Below are 18,648 nucleotides of genomic sequence, written 5' to 3'. Positions count from 1 at the left end.
AACATTAGCATTCACTTTCATATCAATGGCAGTTGCATGGCTAGTACAGAGCTCTCTGGAAGGTTGAAATATGCCATCTTTGCCCACAGGCACTCTTAGTTCCAGACAGAAGTTTTTGAGCCAATAGAGTAAATGCCAATGTGACTACTCTGGAATTTATGAAAAATTATGGCCTGACTAGCTGAAGGCAGCACAAGAACATGCAAGTCCTTTCATTAGTGGCTATCCAAAGCTGTGACTGAAAAGAAGAGTCATGTCACACATTTTAATAGAGATTGTTCACTGGGAAAAAGTCTACTATAATAATCTAATTAAATACATAGGCGGGGCACATAGTAACATGACCATATGACAACTTAATATCCCTTGTTATTATATCCAGTTTAATATTTTATCTGATCCAATTAAAAAGCATGCAAGATAAATTAAAATGTCAATAAAAGCCATTTATAAACCTTTGTCATTTAAAATAATTATGATTTTACATGCATAGTAATTCTGTAGCTCAACAAAGCCACTGCACAGGTCAAAACAATGCACACTAATACATGATTTTATTCATACAAGGAAATTATATAAATTACATTGCATTGAAACGCATCATTTGTGCTAATAGCGGTGCAGTTTTACAACATTTCCACCCCTGTGGAACTGGGATTTAAAGCTGGCTAGTCACTTCTGCTGGCTTGCTGAGCATTAAAAGATGATGCAAGCTGATAACTAACAGAATCAGATTGGAGGCTACAATGATAGCAAGATGCCCTTGTTTTAAATAAACACTAAAACAGAGATGAGAATTAACTTAATGCTATGGCTAAATAAATTCATGACTATTCCAAAAAAAAAAAAAAAAAAACGGAACATCCAGTGATCCTTAGAGGCTGATGAAAGTGTCCGTGTCACTCCACTTCAATTTGAGCTATAATTAAAGTGTCCTCCTGAATGATGGAGACAGTCCAATTCCTGTTTGTTTGCCCAGGGCAGCCAACTGACACTTAAAGCCATTAGGGCTGTGAAAAGCTAGAAGTCACTGCTGGCATGCAAATTTTGCTCTGAATTTTACTAGTTGCCATGGCAATACTATCAGATCCAGTGGGAAAAAAGTTGATTAGTAAGCTTGTCACAAGACAATTGCAAACACTCCTAAAATTAATTAATATTACACATCTAACCTAACCCTTCTAGCAATAATTAATCCTACTAAGTATTCAGACCAAATATCTCCTCATGATGACTGACCCACATTCATAACGCTGAGGGCTGACAACCTATATAGAGACTGTGTAGGTTTAATCTTAAAAGGATAGTTCACCCAAAAATTATTTTCTCACCCTCAAACCTGTATGGCTTAGTTTCTTCAGTGGAACTCAAAAGGAAGGGGAGGAATATTCAAGTTGCTCTTTTTCCATACAATTAAAGTGAATGGTGACCAGGTTTTGCTGCTTAAAATCTAATATGCATAAGTACACATTTAAATATTGTGTGCAGAGATTTATTGTACCAGATTTGATGTCAGCAATGCTAACCACATAGGTTCTCACTTGTTACGTGACTGAAGTGACACTCACCATATCAGAATATGCGCAAAAGAGATTTGAGGGCAAGATTTTTGCAAACAACAACTTTAATTTCAGCCTGTGGCAAAGCTACACTGTCAGAAAAAAATGTGCAAAATTGATACCTTTTCACTCAGGCAGTACCCTTAGGAACAACTTATCTACCCCCAAAAAGGTGAATATTAGTACTTTAGAGTATTAATAAGTACCCTTAAGGTACTACTAGGAACATTTCAAAGGGTAAATAAATTACTGTGACTAGCTGTTGTACACCTAAAGGTATGATTTTTGCATATTTTTTCTGAGAGTATATCGCGTGGTTTCATAAAAGTTGGAACATAGCACACAAGTCGCATACACCAATTTTAAGTTGCTTTTTTGGAATCCTTTTAGACAACATTTGGTACTCATCCACTTTCATTGTATGGCAAAAAGCAGTGTGAACATTCTTCTAAACATCTCTTTTTACAGCACATAAGTTTAGAGCACAAGGGTGAGTAAATGCTGATAAAAGCATTTTGGGTGAACTATCCCTTTAAACTGCAGGACTAGACCACCGATAAAAGACTGATAAAGAGTCTAACATTGATCTGATTTACACTTATTGAGTTTAAACAGAAATATACTCAGACGTTCAGTGTGGTTTGCAGTTAACGGACTTACCTCTACAAGCAGGTCTATGATCAGTCCATGCCGCGAACACCTCTGCCACTCTCTGACACGTGATGCTCTTGGAGCCCTGGAGAACGTGGTCTTCATCACAGGTGAACTGGGCTGTGGCGCCAATACTGTAGGGATCAGGACCCATATGCGTGCATGCACACACACAGGTTGACAAACAAATCAGATCCAACACAAATCCATTAGCATGACTGAATAATCAGGGTGAATGCCATATTTAATTTGATGCACATGAAAATGAGGCTTTTATAGCTAAAAGCACAGTTCATTGGGTTATAACTTTGTGTACCACGGTAGCAGTCGTTCATGCAACATGGCACAGAAAAATACTGTGCATCTTTCCAAAAAATATCAAATTTCAATTTAAATATGCCGTCTACTCTCAGTTCTATGCAAACACGCAACACACATACACAAAGAAGTTTGAGAGAAAAGTATTGCAGCATGCACAAGAGGGGGATAAATAAATGAAGGGATATCAAAAGAGCGTCTTATCCTCCTAGCTAGTGTACAATCAATACTGTGGTACGTCTTGATACTTTATCAAATCTAGTTTGAAGCTTCTTCCATTCCTTCAACACTTCCTTCAATGTGAGGTTGAGCAGAACTCAACCAACCCACTCAACAAGTGCCGATGCTTTTAGCAAATGCTTTAACATTTTGACAATCATACACTTTAATTTGAGGAAACAGCAAACAGTTATTTTGCAACATGTTGTGCGATCTTGTGTGTAAAACCCTCTGCTAACAAACATCAAACGCTCCCATTGAATTTGCTGAGGTTTTTCTGTAATCCTAAAGCCATGTTACACAAAAACCTGAAATAACATCAGTGTCACAATTTGAATTGACTAGCCCTAATTAGCGGTAAAGCCATGCTCATATTGTCAGCTTCCCTGTGGAGCCGGTATTAGCATGACTTCGGGAAAGTCTTGGAAGAGCCTGGTATGGAGAACATGATTTATATGCTCTGGGAGTGCTAAACAGAGGTCACCACAACAAGATATTCAGATGTTACAATATTAATGACAAGTATCAGTGTAGAAGCACTGTATCCATAATACAGGTTTCTTCTCTTCTTGGAAAAGTTTATATGTAAAGGCTGACAGTACATTATCCCAGTTATTACACAACTACTCTTCCAATAAATAAATATTTGGGCGTTAAATATTGACTTGAGTTGAAATTATTTTATCTTATCTGCATATAATCTTAAAGCTTCTGCTAAAAAATAGTGTACAATACAATCAGTACGGTAAGAAGACTAGCACTGCAATATTACAGTATTTCATCTGCATGTATGATGGCGAATATTAGGAAACATAAAAATGCTGCGACTGACCAATAAGAATGTAATTATTAGCACCTAATGCTGGCTTTCTTGGTGGAGAATGCGGTAATAATGGTCACCAGATACCTTCTTGCGAAGCCAATATCAGGACACACAGTACCTAATGGTGATTACCTAAAGTCGTTGCCAATGCGCTTGCCGTTTTCAGGTTCCCCCGGGTCTGGACAGGAGTTAGAGGCCTGTTTGATTCCTCCTTCGTTTACTGCGAATTCAGAGCACAGTTTGCCATTAGGCACATACATACAGATAAACATCATTTTCCTCAGGCAAGCCTCATGCAAACGGCTTCACAGAACTGCTGACAATGTACATAACACTAGGGTCACAATTTGAAGAGGAGGTGGAACTTACACGTGAACACAGACAAAAACACACAATGCACACATCATCAAATTATCTGATAACTTAACACGTCCCCACAAATGTGTCTTAGTGCAGTTGTCGCTTTGTAAGAGTGTGACTACATCATTGAAAGTGGTGTATCTGCTAAATCCCAGGTCATATTAACAGCTTTTTATGCTAAATTGAGGACACACTTTATTATCAGTAGCATTAATAGTAGATTAGACACTATGTTAGGAACAAAATGCTCACTTAAGAAGTGATTCAAGTGCAACAAGCAGTAACCCTTGTGCAGAATAAATGTGTGTGTGTATATATATATATATATATATATATAATTACATATACTTAACATACTTACAGACAGTATATATATGTATACTACATATATATATATATATATATATATATATGATGTGTGATCTAGTCTACGAAGGTTAAGGCTGAAGGTTAGAGTGGTTGTCATGGGCCATGTGACTAGTCTAAAGATGAGTAATTTTGATAACTGTCTATCTGGGGCCGAGAGGACCGTGTCACCTCTCATTTTCCAACCAAGTGAATGTGACTTCAAATGCAGCCCTTTACATGCACATACGCACATGTAGGTGTATAGTCTGATGAAATTAATGCACAATTAATATTTAATTTAACCATGCAGTTAAAATATGCTGATTAGTACAAAGAGGGGTCTGAACATAATGCAGAAATGCTCACTATCATCAGCATGCACACAAGCACAGCACTGTAAAATCAAAATGACCCCCACAGTATTGAAGACACTTACTTCTTTATGCATCCTGAACTATTAATGAAGCTAAAATGACTCTACAGTGAAAATGCAGAGTTTTACGCTTAAACTTTAAAAATTTTTTTTTTTACCAATTTTATTAGTTGTACATTTCACTACTTTCTTAAGTGGATGTGTTTGCATTTGTTCAACTGTCCCCAAATTCTTAAGATAATCTAATGAGGAACAGTGGCTCTCTCTAATTTCTGTTTACTGATTCAGAATTGTAAACACCTGCCGGACCTTAAATTCCTTTAAGTGAGGCTCAAGATGTTCCTGTCTCTCCAGAAATGGCTTGTGATTGAATGATGGAAGTGTGGTCATGACACAGGGTGAGGAATTCACTAAGACTGAAGGATGCCTACTGATGGCGTAATTTATTTGCACAGGCTGTCCCTGTAGTTTTAGTGCCAATTTATTAAATTATGCAAATGTTGGGAAAAAAATACTTAATTTAAATAATCATGATGCAGTTTTTTTTAGTTTAGTTTTTCTTCTGAAATATTGTGTGCTGAAGTGCTGCAACTGTTTAGTGAATTTATCCCACAGGTCAAAGGTAATGACAAACATTAAATGTCGTACAAATGGACAACACAAGTTAAAGTGGAAAGACGAGACAATATTACATTATTCATGAGTTTGCTAGTTTTAAACATGTGATCATTGAGTGATTCTGAGGAAAAAGAACAAGAAAAAGATGGTGAAAAAGAAGTACAGGATGAAAAACTGATAGACTGTTCTTTGTTCATCTCAGCAAGCAATTTGAAAATTAGCCCTATTTGAAGCAGCAATTCACACTGAAGCAGTTAGAACTTCAACTTAAACATTATGAAACTTCTATGTACTTTTCTGCGAAGATTGTCAGTCTCCTCAACCTGTTTTTGCTCCAAGTATCCATTTTCATGCTTTGTATAGATTAAATCTGGCTTCATTAACTATTAAAGGTTCTGGAAAGGTGCAATGGGAAAATGGAGCATATGCAAATGTCATACCAATACAAAGGTTGATTTTGTCAAAGCATGGGTGAAACTGTGACTAACATCAAAAGTAACAGATTGTCAAAATGTGATTTTCCTGTATTTTGCAGAGCTTTGAACATTGAGATACTCAGCCCACACTGTGACTAAGTTAATTACCATTTTTATTCATGCGATTAATCCATGCTTACTATTTCAAATCAACTCCCACTTTACCTGGCAATTGACATGTAAGTTCATGGACTTTTATCAAGATTTTAGATAGTTGACATGAAATACTTTTGGGAAGTCTCATAGTGTGACATTGTATATCATCTGATACTACATTTTATCTAAAAAAAATAAATCATTTTACATTCATTTATTAACCTTAACACTTTGATTTCTCTATAAAGTCCAAAAATTTGTTCTAAAATATTACATACACAGTGTCTTATGTGGCAAAATGTATCCATTGCTGCTTTCAAATTATTTAAATTTTCAAATTATTTCTAAATAACTAATAAAAAATGGTGCCTGTAAATGTCTAATTGCCTGCTCCAAAAATTGGTTATTTAAAGCTGCAGTCCGTAAGTTTTGCTTCTTTGTCGCCATCTCTGTTTGAAAACCTGCAATTGCAGCTGTGTGCGGAATTATCTTCCTTGCGTGGGTTGTGAGCCGGTATTGCGCCGAATTCTGCATTCTGATTGCCTAATCCCAACCCCACCCCCAATCCTAACCCCTCCCCCACACCTACTCCTAAACCTACCAATACTTGGGGGTGCATAATCTGGCAGGGTGCAAATTTCGTCACTACACCGGCGATCCACAGCGCGAAGTTGATGTATTTCCTCAGCGACCAGCACGGATCAGCTCTAGGCATGACGAAGTCTCGTTCGTTACAAAGAATCGGCTCTTAGAGCCGTGTTGTGCCGAATTCTGCACCCCTGCCAGATTATGCTCCCCCTCGTTGAAGTCCCTACCTGATTGCCTAATCCCAACCCCACCCCTAATCCTAACCCCTCCCCCACACCTACTCCTAAACCTACCAATACTTGGGGGTGCATAATCTGGCAGGGTGCAGAATTCGGTACCACACCGGCACGGCTCCAGCGCGAATGAATCTAATGTTTTGAGGGGTTTTTAACTGTTTTAAATTAATTTTAAATCAATTTCTAAATAATTTAAAACGTTTTTAAGTTCCCTGTTTTATTGTTGTGATTTTTTTATGATTATTTTACTTCCTTTATGTAAAGCACTTTGAATTTCCATGGTGTATGAAATGTGCTATATAAATAAACTTGCCTTGCCTTGCCTTGCCTTCAGTAACATCACTGAGTGTGGGAGTAGTGTGAATGTGTTATAAAAAGGCATTGTTACGTATATCTGCACACATGTGCAAGGTCTACAGACATGCATGGGATTTAAGTTACATTTTCTTGCTTGTGAAGCTAACAAACACTTTGATACTTTGAGCCCTGCAAGTGCACTGGATTTTACTCTGCTTATATATGAAAACTGACACAAAATTAAATTTTCCTCTTATTCTGAAAGCGCAATTACATAAAAGCCTTCAGCTTTTTGTTGAATCCCAGTCAGCTGAGGTGACAATTCATTTTATTGAACATAATAAAGTTCAGTTCATGCCACTAATGCAAATAAAGAAAATTACAAAAGTGCTGAAAACATTATCATATGGGCATTACATGTGTGTGGGCGTACAAAAATTACAATATTTGTAATTCAACACAAATCCTAACTCGAACACTAATGCCTCTGATATTTTAAGAAACAAATAAAGACATTATTTATCTTAAGTCATTTGTTTGAAAAAATGCATGTCCAACAACATATTTATAGATTTAGTTACTTTTTAGGGATACTTATCAGTAATTCTGTCTACAAAAGGGTAAATTATGTGCTTCAAATTTAGACCACATTTTACTGTGTAATGAGGCATTCAGTGACACAGAACAGATTGTCTTTTAAAGGGCTGACCAATATCTTGACCATTTGCCTTTTGGAGAAAGATTGATCAAATTTGGCCCTGCTTTTGGATGTGAGCCAGTCCTGATAAAAAAAAGCCACTAAAATCTGATTAAAATGCCCAAAATGACAGGCTCTCAAGTCTTTGTAGAAAAATAACTCGCTCTCCTATCTCGCCTCACTCGTAAAAATGCCTCATGATTTTCTCAATTTTCTTTTATTTTCAATGTCAATTAGTCATGACTTCTGCAGAATCATTTATTCTCCTGATTGACTTTGTGACCAGTTATAGTCTGATGTAATTCCTCTACTTTCAGTGATGCAATTTGCTGAAACCTCATCATTGTACGGTATCTATAACTGAACATAATGATCTCTCTGGGAACTGAAAAATGCCAAAAGTTAGTAAAAGTACATTTAAAACAGTCACTTTAGAACTTTATCTTGTTATATTGTATTGTTTAGTTGACCTTTGTGATTAAGCCTCTAAGTCAGAAGAAAAAATATAGCCTATAATATAATATATATATATATATATATATATATATATATACACATACTGTATATACATATATATTAGGGCTGTCAATCGATTAAAATATTTAATCGCGATTAATCGCATAATTGCCATGAGCCAACTCGTGATTAATCGCAACTTAATCGCACATTTTTGTCTGTTCTAAATGTACCTTAAATTAAGACTTTTCAAGTTTTTAATACTCTAATCAACATGGGCATGGACAAATATGGATGCTTTATGCAAATGTATGTTTATTATTAGTGAAACCATAGTCAGCATAGAGCATGAAGACTAGACATGCTTCAAAGGTCATAGATGTTTTTCAAAGAACTTGTTCGTGTCTATTAGACATGAAAAAAGAACATACAAATACCAGGTTCCCATTACTTCTCTTTCTTTGCACTGAGCAATTTAATATTTACACAAGCCTGTTTACACTATTCGCACGACAGGGCAGCTCACTTCTTCTGAACATGCAAAATGTGCATTTATTATTTATTATTACATTTGATTGCCTCTCTGTGCCCACATATTTTGATGCAGCTAAATTCTCAATAAAACTGTTTTCATTTATATATGTTACTGTTTCTGTTGTCAGACAACGGAATGAATATGAAATAGTGACTGAAACGTGACCCATTAAGACTACATAACCAGCTCTCCCTTCCAAGATGATAATCTGCACAAAAATTCTGATTTATAATCGAGCAGTCGTCTGATAAAATCAAATAGGCTACGCATAAGATAAAGACAATAGCTGTGCTGTGATTTCGGCTATACTTGCATGTAAAATTAGAGAAGCAACATAATATGTGTTTTAACGGAAAGTGCTGCTCCTCTCCGCTGCTCGCTGAACAGAGCAGATGCAGAGAGACGTGCGTGCGCGCTGGGAAAGAGAGACCTCACGCTCGTGCGGCAGTACCGGTGAGTCTCAGAAACTAAATAAGGTTTGGGCAAACCCTAAAGATTTGTCGCTAGGCGCTTTTCTGAAAAGAAAAAAAAAAAGTCGCTAAAGGGCTCTGAAAAGTCACTAAATCTAGCGACAAATTTGCTAAGTTGGCAACACTGTGCATCTCCATTTCTCCTAATATGGGCTAGGCCACAGGTCAAACAGAAAATGCGCACTGCGTTAATAAAATTAGTGCCGTTAAACTGAATTTGCAGTTATTAACGAGTTAATTTTGACAGCCCTAATATATATATATATACTGTATATTACAGCTGCAGTGTACTTTAAAGCTACAGCATACGATTTTGGAAACAGCTTAACTGCAAATAAAAGTGTACTGAGGTACTAGTAATTACAAATCGAAACTGTTGGTAAGAAACATTCTCTAATATTTAATTCATCAAAACACATTAGCTTGAAAACAGCAGCATTTTGTTGAAGAAAATGAAGAAAACTAATAGGACCCAACTGGCTGTGTGAAAAAACAAAAACATGTTGAGGTCAGGGGACCATCTTGATGTTTAACTTGCTGTTCTCTTCTAATGGGCTCTGAGCTAAAGCATCATGTTGCTGTTTTCACCATCCATCAGCCTGGGAGAATTTAGGCCTTTCTGCTGGAAGTTGAGGGTTACTTTAGTGCAATTCTTTTTTTTCTCAACGTCCTCCTTTAGAATTATCACTCTGCTATGTTTAGAAAAGTTGCCTTTTTTCGCACATTCAAGGCCAGTGGAGTATGAAACCCGCAGGGCTTTTAGAGCTCAATCAACAGTCAGTATTGCTACATAACTACAGAGAAAGCATAAAAGGTCAATGATTGCTCAGTCGACTGTAAACATTCCATCTTAATTCTATTAACTGCATGATGTCATGGAACACCAGCATTTATGAACACATTTTGTTCCTAACAGAAAATTCTTTAGGCTTCAGGCTCATTTGCTTTCTAACACTAGATTCTGAATGCAACAAGGGAAGTTGCATTAACAATGAAACAAGATGGGCTCTTTTTCAGAAGCACATATTTAAAACATATTCCAAAAGCATTAGAGGGGAGTCACATATAATTTCCGTACATTCCTAAATTTTATATATTTTTATCACTTCACTTGGCTTAAGTACAATATAAAATAAACAATATATTTTTTTTATAATATCAATATAATATCAATATCACTATTTTTCTCACACGGTGTAAATAGGTCTTCATATGTGAAAATACATCTGCCTTTTTATTTTATTTATTCTGTACAATAATATTTACCATTATATTTAGAGATTATTGGCATAACCCCCCCTCCCAGGGAATCGAAAGAGCTATTTAAATCTATAGGGCTGGCTCCATCTTGGTGCAACTGTTTTAATGATTGAATATACAGTATACTGAATTAACTAAGCAGTCATTGAAATAAAACGCCAATTTTTCATGTTTCAGAGACATGTGAGTGCATGTCGGAGCATTAAAGTGAAGAAACATGAATTTAAGTTTCATGTCACTGTCTTGTTGAATCAAATTACGCAATTAAGCTTAAGTGAACTATGCTCATAAATGTCTGATGTCTGTTACGTAATTCACAAGGTTAAACATTTTCTATACTTAAAAATCCATAATTTATAAAACTTAGACCAATGGCCATAGAAACAAATCTTTGTTTTTGAAAGTAAAATGAAGAGAAGCTAACTGGATGTTAATATAAAAATGATAGGAATTTACAACGCATAAAAAGCGTTGCACAGATACAACAAGCCACAAGATCACTCCCTCATTACGTGTACAAATCACAATTTTACGGTAAACTGCCATTCATGCTTTTGAGGAAATAACTCTCAGTGGGGGGTTAAATTAAATCGTCTGGAAACTTCTGCTTGTGAGATATTCGTGGGAACTGAAATTCAGCCGTGATTTCGCCGATAAATGCTTATCAGCACAAGCTGATCTTGCAATGATCTTACAGTCACTGTTTGCTGTAATCGACTCCAAACGAGTAACACAGATTTACCATAAAATAGTAACAAAGGGTAGACTCAAACTTGTTGAACTTGTTGCTGTTGTCTTTGCCAGGGAATAATTTTACTCCTCTAGATTTGAAATCTACAACTAGTTAAAGAATAATTTTACTCCTCTAGATTTGAAATCTACAGACCTTTTCACTAGTTAAAGGGGAAAAAATGAAACAAAAAAACATGAAATCAGGTGAAACAGGTTTTAAATAAACTTGTAAGCACTGAAAAAGAAACCATCATCAAGCGCATGAGAGAGAATAGCAGAAAAGTATAGCAGTGTCAACAATTTCCAAAGTGCTCTGCAAACAGAAAATATGGGCATGTGTTGAATAAAAGGCAAGGGTGAAAAAGGAAAAAGTGAGGAAAAAAATTAAAAAAGGAGTGGAAGGACAGGACTTCTGTTCAGTTGTCACAAGGAGAAAGGAGAAGAGTTCAGCTTGCTCTGCATGTCTACATCATTTGATGTGAAGCAGACTTTCTTTAATTATTTGTTTAATTAAGTAGTTTGGGCCACAAATGTCTGCCAAGGTATTCCTACGGGAGATAAAGTGGCTGTTTGACATGCATGCAGACAAATGGCACAGTCCTTAGGGCTAATCCAGACAAGCATGTAGCCCAGCATGTCAAAGGTCAAACAGAAGTCTTGTTGGGAATGTAAAAGCTCATAATAATAATGATGATGATGATGAGGATGATGATGATGATGATGATAACTAGTCCACTCTGAATATTTGAAAACATTGTGGAAAATGCTTTACTTGCATTAATGCCTCTTTTTCCCATTGTAAATGGTGCATGTCATTAAACCAGCTAACTAATAAATGCATAATGAGTGCAAAGCAACACAAACAATTCCTGGTCACCACATTAGTTATGGGAAGACCGACCTGAAAATGAACCCTGGCTTTGCCATCAGATGGAGTCATGTGACATTCACTAGAACTCGGTAACAGCCAGGTTAAACGGATGAAAATTAGAGATTCCACAAGTTGTGTTGTATGAACGAATGTATGACATTAGTGTGATTTTCTGTCACTAAATTAGTCTTCTGTCAGTTAAATATGTAATCATTTGAACACATCGAGCTATAAGCAAACAATAGCCTTCATTTATATTTTAAAACCGCATCTGTGTTATTATTGGCAATGGGATTTATACATTTTCATAGAAAATGAAGTTTCCCCAATAATAGAGCTGTATATGTTTGTTTCTTCAACTGAAATGGATGACACAGGGAAAGGAGAACATGTTGGGGCTAAATGTGTAAATCTGAGATGTAGCATTACTGAACAGAGCCATGCAAATGCACACTCAACAATGGCTCTACTTCCTATGGAGATACAATACATTCCTCTTTTGGATAAATAAATATTAAATTTTTGTTAAAGAGGGGCCTAAATTTGACTGTTCAGGCAGCCTATGAATATGAATGAAATACAATGTTTGCCCACCCTTACATAATCTTTTACCAAACACATTTCCAACATTCGTAACTTTAAATTCTTCAAAACCCTTATATACTCCAGGTCCATATGCTTCCCAAATACCACTTTCACAGCTAGAAAAGGTAAAAGCAGTGATTTTTTCAAAATTCTAAACACATAATACATCATCTAAGTCCAATGCCAATCAAATCCAACAACAACAACAACAACAAAATAAATAAATAAATAAATTTATTGATTGATTGATTACCTACTAAAGAATATTTGAAACAGGGTATATCTTATGTGGAAAAAGTCAGAAGTAGCAGATGAAAATCATGTATTATACACACTCTTAAGCAAAACTGAAATACAGATATTATACAGTTATTATACAGCTGACCCTGATCCATTAACATCCCCTGGATTTAAAATAGCAAATTTCTCTTGCTTCCTGAGATGTATCATTATTTCAAAGTACACTTACAAAGAACATTAATGAAAGAAATGGTCTGGGTACAATACGTTTTAGACAGTATTTGAGGTATAGTGTTGCTAGACACAGAATATAATTGACTCAATCCATATCTTTTGTTAAAAAAAATTAAAAACAAAAACAAAAACACACACACGCACGCACGCACGCACGCACACACACACACACACACACAATCAAATCACAGTTGCAGCAAAGCATTTACGACACAAGTAGAAGTAAACCAGGTCAACATTCCAGAAGGTTGAAAAATAGTAATGCAAAGCTTGCATTTTTGTTTAAGATTCAGTAAAAACTTGTTTATTATTTGAGCTATAAAGTTACCAAAACCACCAGTTTAGAGGTGCTAATAAGGTGGATGAGAGCGAGTTGAAATAATTTTCTTTGGTAATCAACATTGTGCCAGAATTAAAACATACAGGCCCAGAGCATTACCCTTTCATATTTCCTGAAGTTGACGTGTTTAAACAGTTTTTATAGATGGTCCCCCCTTTTTTTTTTTATTAAACCGAATGCATCTATATCTGGAGGAAGCTGTTTAAGAATGATAGGTGATTATAACACACCTACAGTATTCAGTTGAAGATGGAATCATTCTATCAACTCTTAATGGAACCTCACTTTCATTACTGAGCACCCATTAACCACCCACTGGATCAGCCCATCACCATAAATAAATAAAAACCAATGGAAAACTGATTTAGAAAAACCTTCAACATGAACCTATTCAGCATTCATTTGAATATGCTATTGACATAGACACACCCAGATCCAAAGGTTTAGTAAATTATTCTGTAGATGGAAATTTGCTTTGGCACCTGTTTCTACTTAAAAGGTTTATGCTGAATAAATCATTTGACACGAGGCCTGCAAATGAAATGCTCTGCTAGTGACAACACATTAAAACTGAGGAAAGGACTGTTGACCTTAGTCAATGACAAGACATTAAACCACTTTTAAAGGTACATTAAAGCACACTGAAATTACACATAATGCTAATTGCCATAATAGTTCCTTTATTTCTACCATAAGGAAACAAATCTAACCTTAAACTTCAGTTATAATCACAATTCTTTTAAGCTGTGGAACATCATCCCATTAACACTACCAGGATGTTCTGTCATTATAAACTTGAGTGGAAACACTGACATAAAATCATAATAAATGTGATTAATTAGAAATTTTGGCAGAAATGGGCAACACATCAGAATGATGGTGATGGCGACACATTTCTGTTTTGAAAACGAAAGCCATTTTCACTGATTATTATCCCAAATGATGTTTCAGCATGTCTTTCAATCACTTACGTCACTTTAGATCTCTCAAGTAATTTGCTTATCGCTTCCCGAGTATCGTAAATGGCACAACATTTTGTATGCCATCAATAAAACTAAGCACAGACTATAAACACACCAGACAACACATTAAAACACAAACTCATTCGTTACAATGCCCAACCAACAGCCTGGATGCAACATAAGCAGTCTGTATTGGCAAATGCACATATGTATGCTAAATACAGTATATTCTAATGCACTGTAAAAGAAGCTGTTCTGCATTCCTTCTACCCCAAATATGCATCTATATAGGCAATAAAGACCAAGCTTTCCGCAATTACTGTCTATTACCTGTCAAACCAAACTTTCCTCAAATTCTTTATGGCACCGAACTGACATTTTACATCTATAATTATTCATTTAACATTTTCCTGAGCCTCCACATGTGTGACAAAGGCATTTCAACACCTATTCGGGCTACGAGCGCTTTTCAAACACTAATTAATTGAAAAATCGAGCAGCTGTCAGCAGCTAACCAAGGTCAACATATTCATGGTTTCTTGGAAATGACTGCTCCACTGAGCTGCGCAGGATGTGATGGGTACAAATCAAATCTTCAAATCCCCATTGCAAGGAACTCATCAACTCAAACCCAAATACTTGTGATGGGTTCGAAGGTCTGCTATCACAAACATTTGTTTTTCTTGTTGACGTACTTGCGGTGAGGGTTGCTGCAGACTTGCACATTCACCTGTTTGTTCTATTAAAGTTAAGCGAAGATTTCAAAACCCAATTAACAAGCTACAGCATCAAAACTCCAGCTGAAAGTGCTTTCAAACCACTTCATTTTATATGTACATTGGCTCTTCCAGGTATCTTTGATGTGATCTCAGACATGTCCTTGCATTGCCACCGTATCTCTCTGCTGAGTCCCTTGGCAACCTATCCCCATGTCCATCTAGTCAAGGATAGATTACAGTAATTGTTTTCCGCCCTGGATATCAGATTATTAGCTGGACCAAAGTCGAGAGTGGATCCTGTGCACCATTTGTTATCGGATAGGAAATAGTGATACTATCATATTTCCCTGCCATACAACTGACCTTCACCTTCTTACTGTCAGGCATATGAGGGCATCATTACATAACATCTCAGTTATGGCTATACCAGCAACAGGGCCACACAGGTTTAGCATCTGATTAATATACTTAAAGTTAAATGCAAAATGCAGTTCGTCGACCCACTTGATTGTGCTTTTCATTAAACAACTGTCTGTAATATAAACGTTAGGATAAATGATGAACAGAGCATATGTATAATAATACTTGTGGAATATTGCCGCTTTCTGGCCATTACTTCATCTGAAAGCCTTCCTGAGTGAATTCTGACATAACTCTTTGATAAATCTCCTCTGCTGAGACCAAGCGCACTACTCTTGTCTAGAAGTAATGGCAACACTGAGAGCCATTAGAGTTGCAGATATATTTTTCTCCTGGGGATGTTTACCCTTTAAAGACTTATATACCCCTATGGACTCAGACGCTTACCAAATCTGTGCATTATCAATGAATAGTGGATGGCATTTTCTTTAATGAAGATTTTCTTCTGTAGATTGAGGGTGAGGGGGTGGGGGTCTAATATCAGCTGTGGTTGCTACGGGAACGTAAGCGGAGGCCTGCAAATGAACTTACTGAACCCTGCAAGCACAAAACTCTATCACAATAAAATGTATATTTCAGTTCTTGTATAAACAGTTACTAAAGTCGTTCGAGTAAGCGAGAGGAAAACTGTAAATGACCTACGAGGTGAGATAAATATTGCTTATGTTCTTAAATTGAGCGGTTTGATGAGCCACTGTTGCTAAGGGGTAACTTTGGTTGTTATTTCTGCTTCTGTGAATAATCTATACAAAAAAAAAAAAAAAAAACCTTCTGAGCCCTTAGGTTGCTTATATATGAGTAAACATTAATAACCACAGCTGACCAGTAAAGCAAATAGCTTGTGCTTTTGTTGATCCATTGCCACCTTTGACAATAACATACTGGCTATGATAACCATATCATCGATCTTTCCAGAGAATCATATGTAAGAGATGATCCATGACTAGGTGTGCATTAAATTATTATGATATAAAAATAAAGTATTAACCACTCTACAGTCAAAGCATATTTTTATTTTCTCTCTTTAATATCATTCATATCATCTGATTTCCTGCTTTTCTTCTAAATGATTCTGTTTAGAGAACCTCTTCATGCTTATTTAGCTTGGTTATCAATTAGACTGCAATGTTCCTTTATCCAAAATAACTAGATAAAAAATGATTGATTTCAGGACATTTTTTCCCCACTTAGCAACAGCTCACCAATTTTTAGAGCAGAAATGAAAGGTAAATTCTGCTCTAAAAATACTGATACTGCCGTTTATTTGCATGGACTGTTTGCATTGGTTTTATCCACCGTATTTTTAAATGCAGACGTAAACTATTTCCTGTGAATGTTCGTGACGTTTAGTTATAGGTAAAAAAATAAAATAATAACCAAGTGAAGTAAACAGTAAAACAATTTTGTGCAAGAACCTGTTTATAATTATGACAATAAATTAAAATAATATAACAAATGCTAATTCGCAACATCAAGCTAAAATGTTTCTAATCATTTTATGAACAAAAGTCAATGCAATGGTTTTTCGTCCAAATCTTTAGTTTCTCAAAAAGTGCAATGTTTGCCAAAAACTAAATATAGATAGTACACATAAAACTGAAATTCAATTGAACTGAATTTAATTACCTACAAAACAAAGTTTGAATGGAGCCTCCAACATTAAATCATGAAGATGTTTAATATTCACTGTTTGAATTAAGTTTAAGTTTAAGAAGAAATTAAACAACAAATATATATAAAACAAAAAATGTTGCCAATGAAGTAAAAAAAAAAAAAAAAAAAAGCGTATATTATAACCTTAACTTGGATCTCTGACAAGGAGTCTCAATGTCTTATGCAATTTTGCTTCTTTAGTATTTATCTATATATTTCTGCATGTATGTATGTATGCATTTATTTTATTTTTGATTTGCTAAATGCTAATTACAAATTAAAAAGATTTTTCCAGTGTTGACTAGAAAGCCATAACCAGAATGTCTGAGGAATATCAACACAGTGCTGCATTGCTTGCCCTGTACAGATGGTGATGGGCAGTTTGGCACTGAAATATTCAGTAAGAGGTTCTGGGATTCCACTCTGTTGCCTAAAACTGAGACAATGGTGTGTGTTTCTACTACATGTCAACTGGTTTTTGCCTAAAGCCCAGGCGCACGCAGACCAAAAGACTTTGAAGTGAGAGTTTGAGTCTGAAATCTATTATTTTAGACCTAGCGTTGCTCGTCAAGACACTATGCTACAGTTTATGAAATACTGATAATGTGATATTCTTTATTTAATTATATTGTAACATCGATATGTCAACAACTTTGGCCTCCATATTAGATTAATTTCACATTTCCAATTCTCCAATTCAAAGGCTACATTGCTGAAAAGATTATAACATAATGTTCCACTGACACATTTAAAGTGCCCAACTTAAGTACAGCAGGTAGTAGTGTGGAGCATTGTCTTCATTATAGACTGTTTGCTGGAGTTTCTGTAGCACTAATGGCATTGAGTTAAGGAAATTCCTGAGGAATCGTGTTTGACATAGACCTCGTAGGGTCCAGCCAAATGATTACTCCCTCAGGCGAACTGTGTGAATCTAGTACGAACATGCATCCACAATCTTGCAACCAGTTTAAATGGATGGTGGCAGGAGAGACCATCAAAGGAGGACTTTATTAGATGTGGCATCCACTCCAGGGAAGGCATGACAGAGGACCTGTGGCCACATACGGATTTCAAATTCTATGGCTAACTGACCTACTCTTAAAAGTGAGCAAGAAGTGTTGCAGAGTGCTTGCTGTGTCATCAAAAGCTACAAGACTAAGTTTGGTAGAAGAACTCCTTTTGCACATTTGCAATTCTTATTGGCGTTATGAAAGCTGGCTCCCTTGTCCCTTTGCCAACATCTTTGCCCTAGTTTACATTACTTATCTTGGATTATTCTTCATTACCATGCTCACCTCTAAATGACTTAGGCTTGAAGGAGAAGTTTGCTTTGCAAATTTGAAACCACTACCATCTGTACATGCAAACTACTGTTTTTATGAAGTTGCTTTAGGGGTTGAATGATGTCTTACTCTTAACACAATAAGGCATTTAATTCTTGCAAGAACTGATACACAAAGAGAAACAAGCTGCCCAAAAAAAAAAAAAAAAAAAAAAAAACCCTTAAAAAAA

General features: G+C 35.9%; 1 protein-coding gene across 1 annotated transcript in view; it reads right to left on the bottom strand.

The window, feature by feature from the left end:
• Window positions 1-903: 903 nt before the first annotated feature.
• Window positions 904-18,648, bottom strand: part of LOC107696514 (CUB and sushi domain-containing protein 3-like) — an 89,746-nt gene continuing 72,001 nt past the window's right edge. The window contains exons 5-7 of the mRNA XM_016496872.1: window positions 3,703-3,790; window positions 2,220-2,344; window positions 904-1,080 (exon numbers count right to left, since the gene is read on the bottom strand). Of these exons, the coding sequence (XP_016352358.1) occupies window positions 1,028-1,080; window positions 2,220-2,344; window positions 3,703-3,790 (266 nt within the window). The 3' untranslated portion in view covers window positions 904-1,027. The remainder of the gene's footprint in view (window positions 1,081-2,219; window positions 2,345-3,702; window positions 3,791-18,648) is intronic.

The sequence above is a fragment of the Sinocyclocheilus anshuiensis genome, unplaced genomic scaffold (genome assembly GCF_001515605.1).
Source record: "Sinocyclocheilus anshuiensis isolate Anshui unplaced genomic scaffold, SAMN03320099.WGS_v1.1 scaffold590, whole genome shotgun sequence".
NCBI classification, from domain to species: Eukaryota; Metazoa; Chordata; class Actinopteri; order Cypriniformes; family Cyprinidae; genus Sinocyclocheilus; species Sinocyclocheilus anshuiensis.
This window is presented reverse-complemented; position numbering and strand designations above follow the sequence as displayed.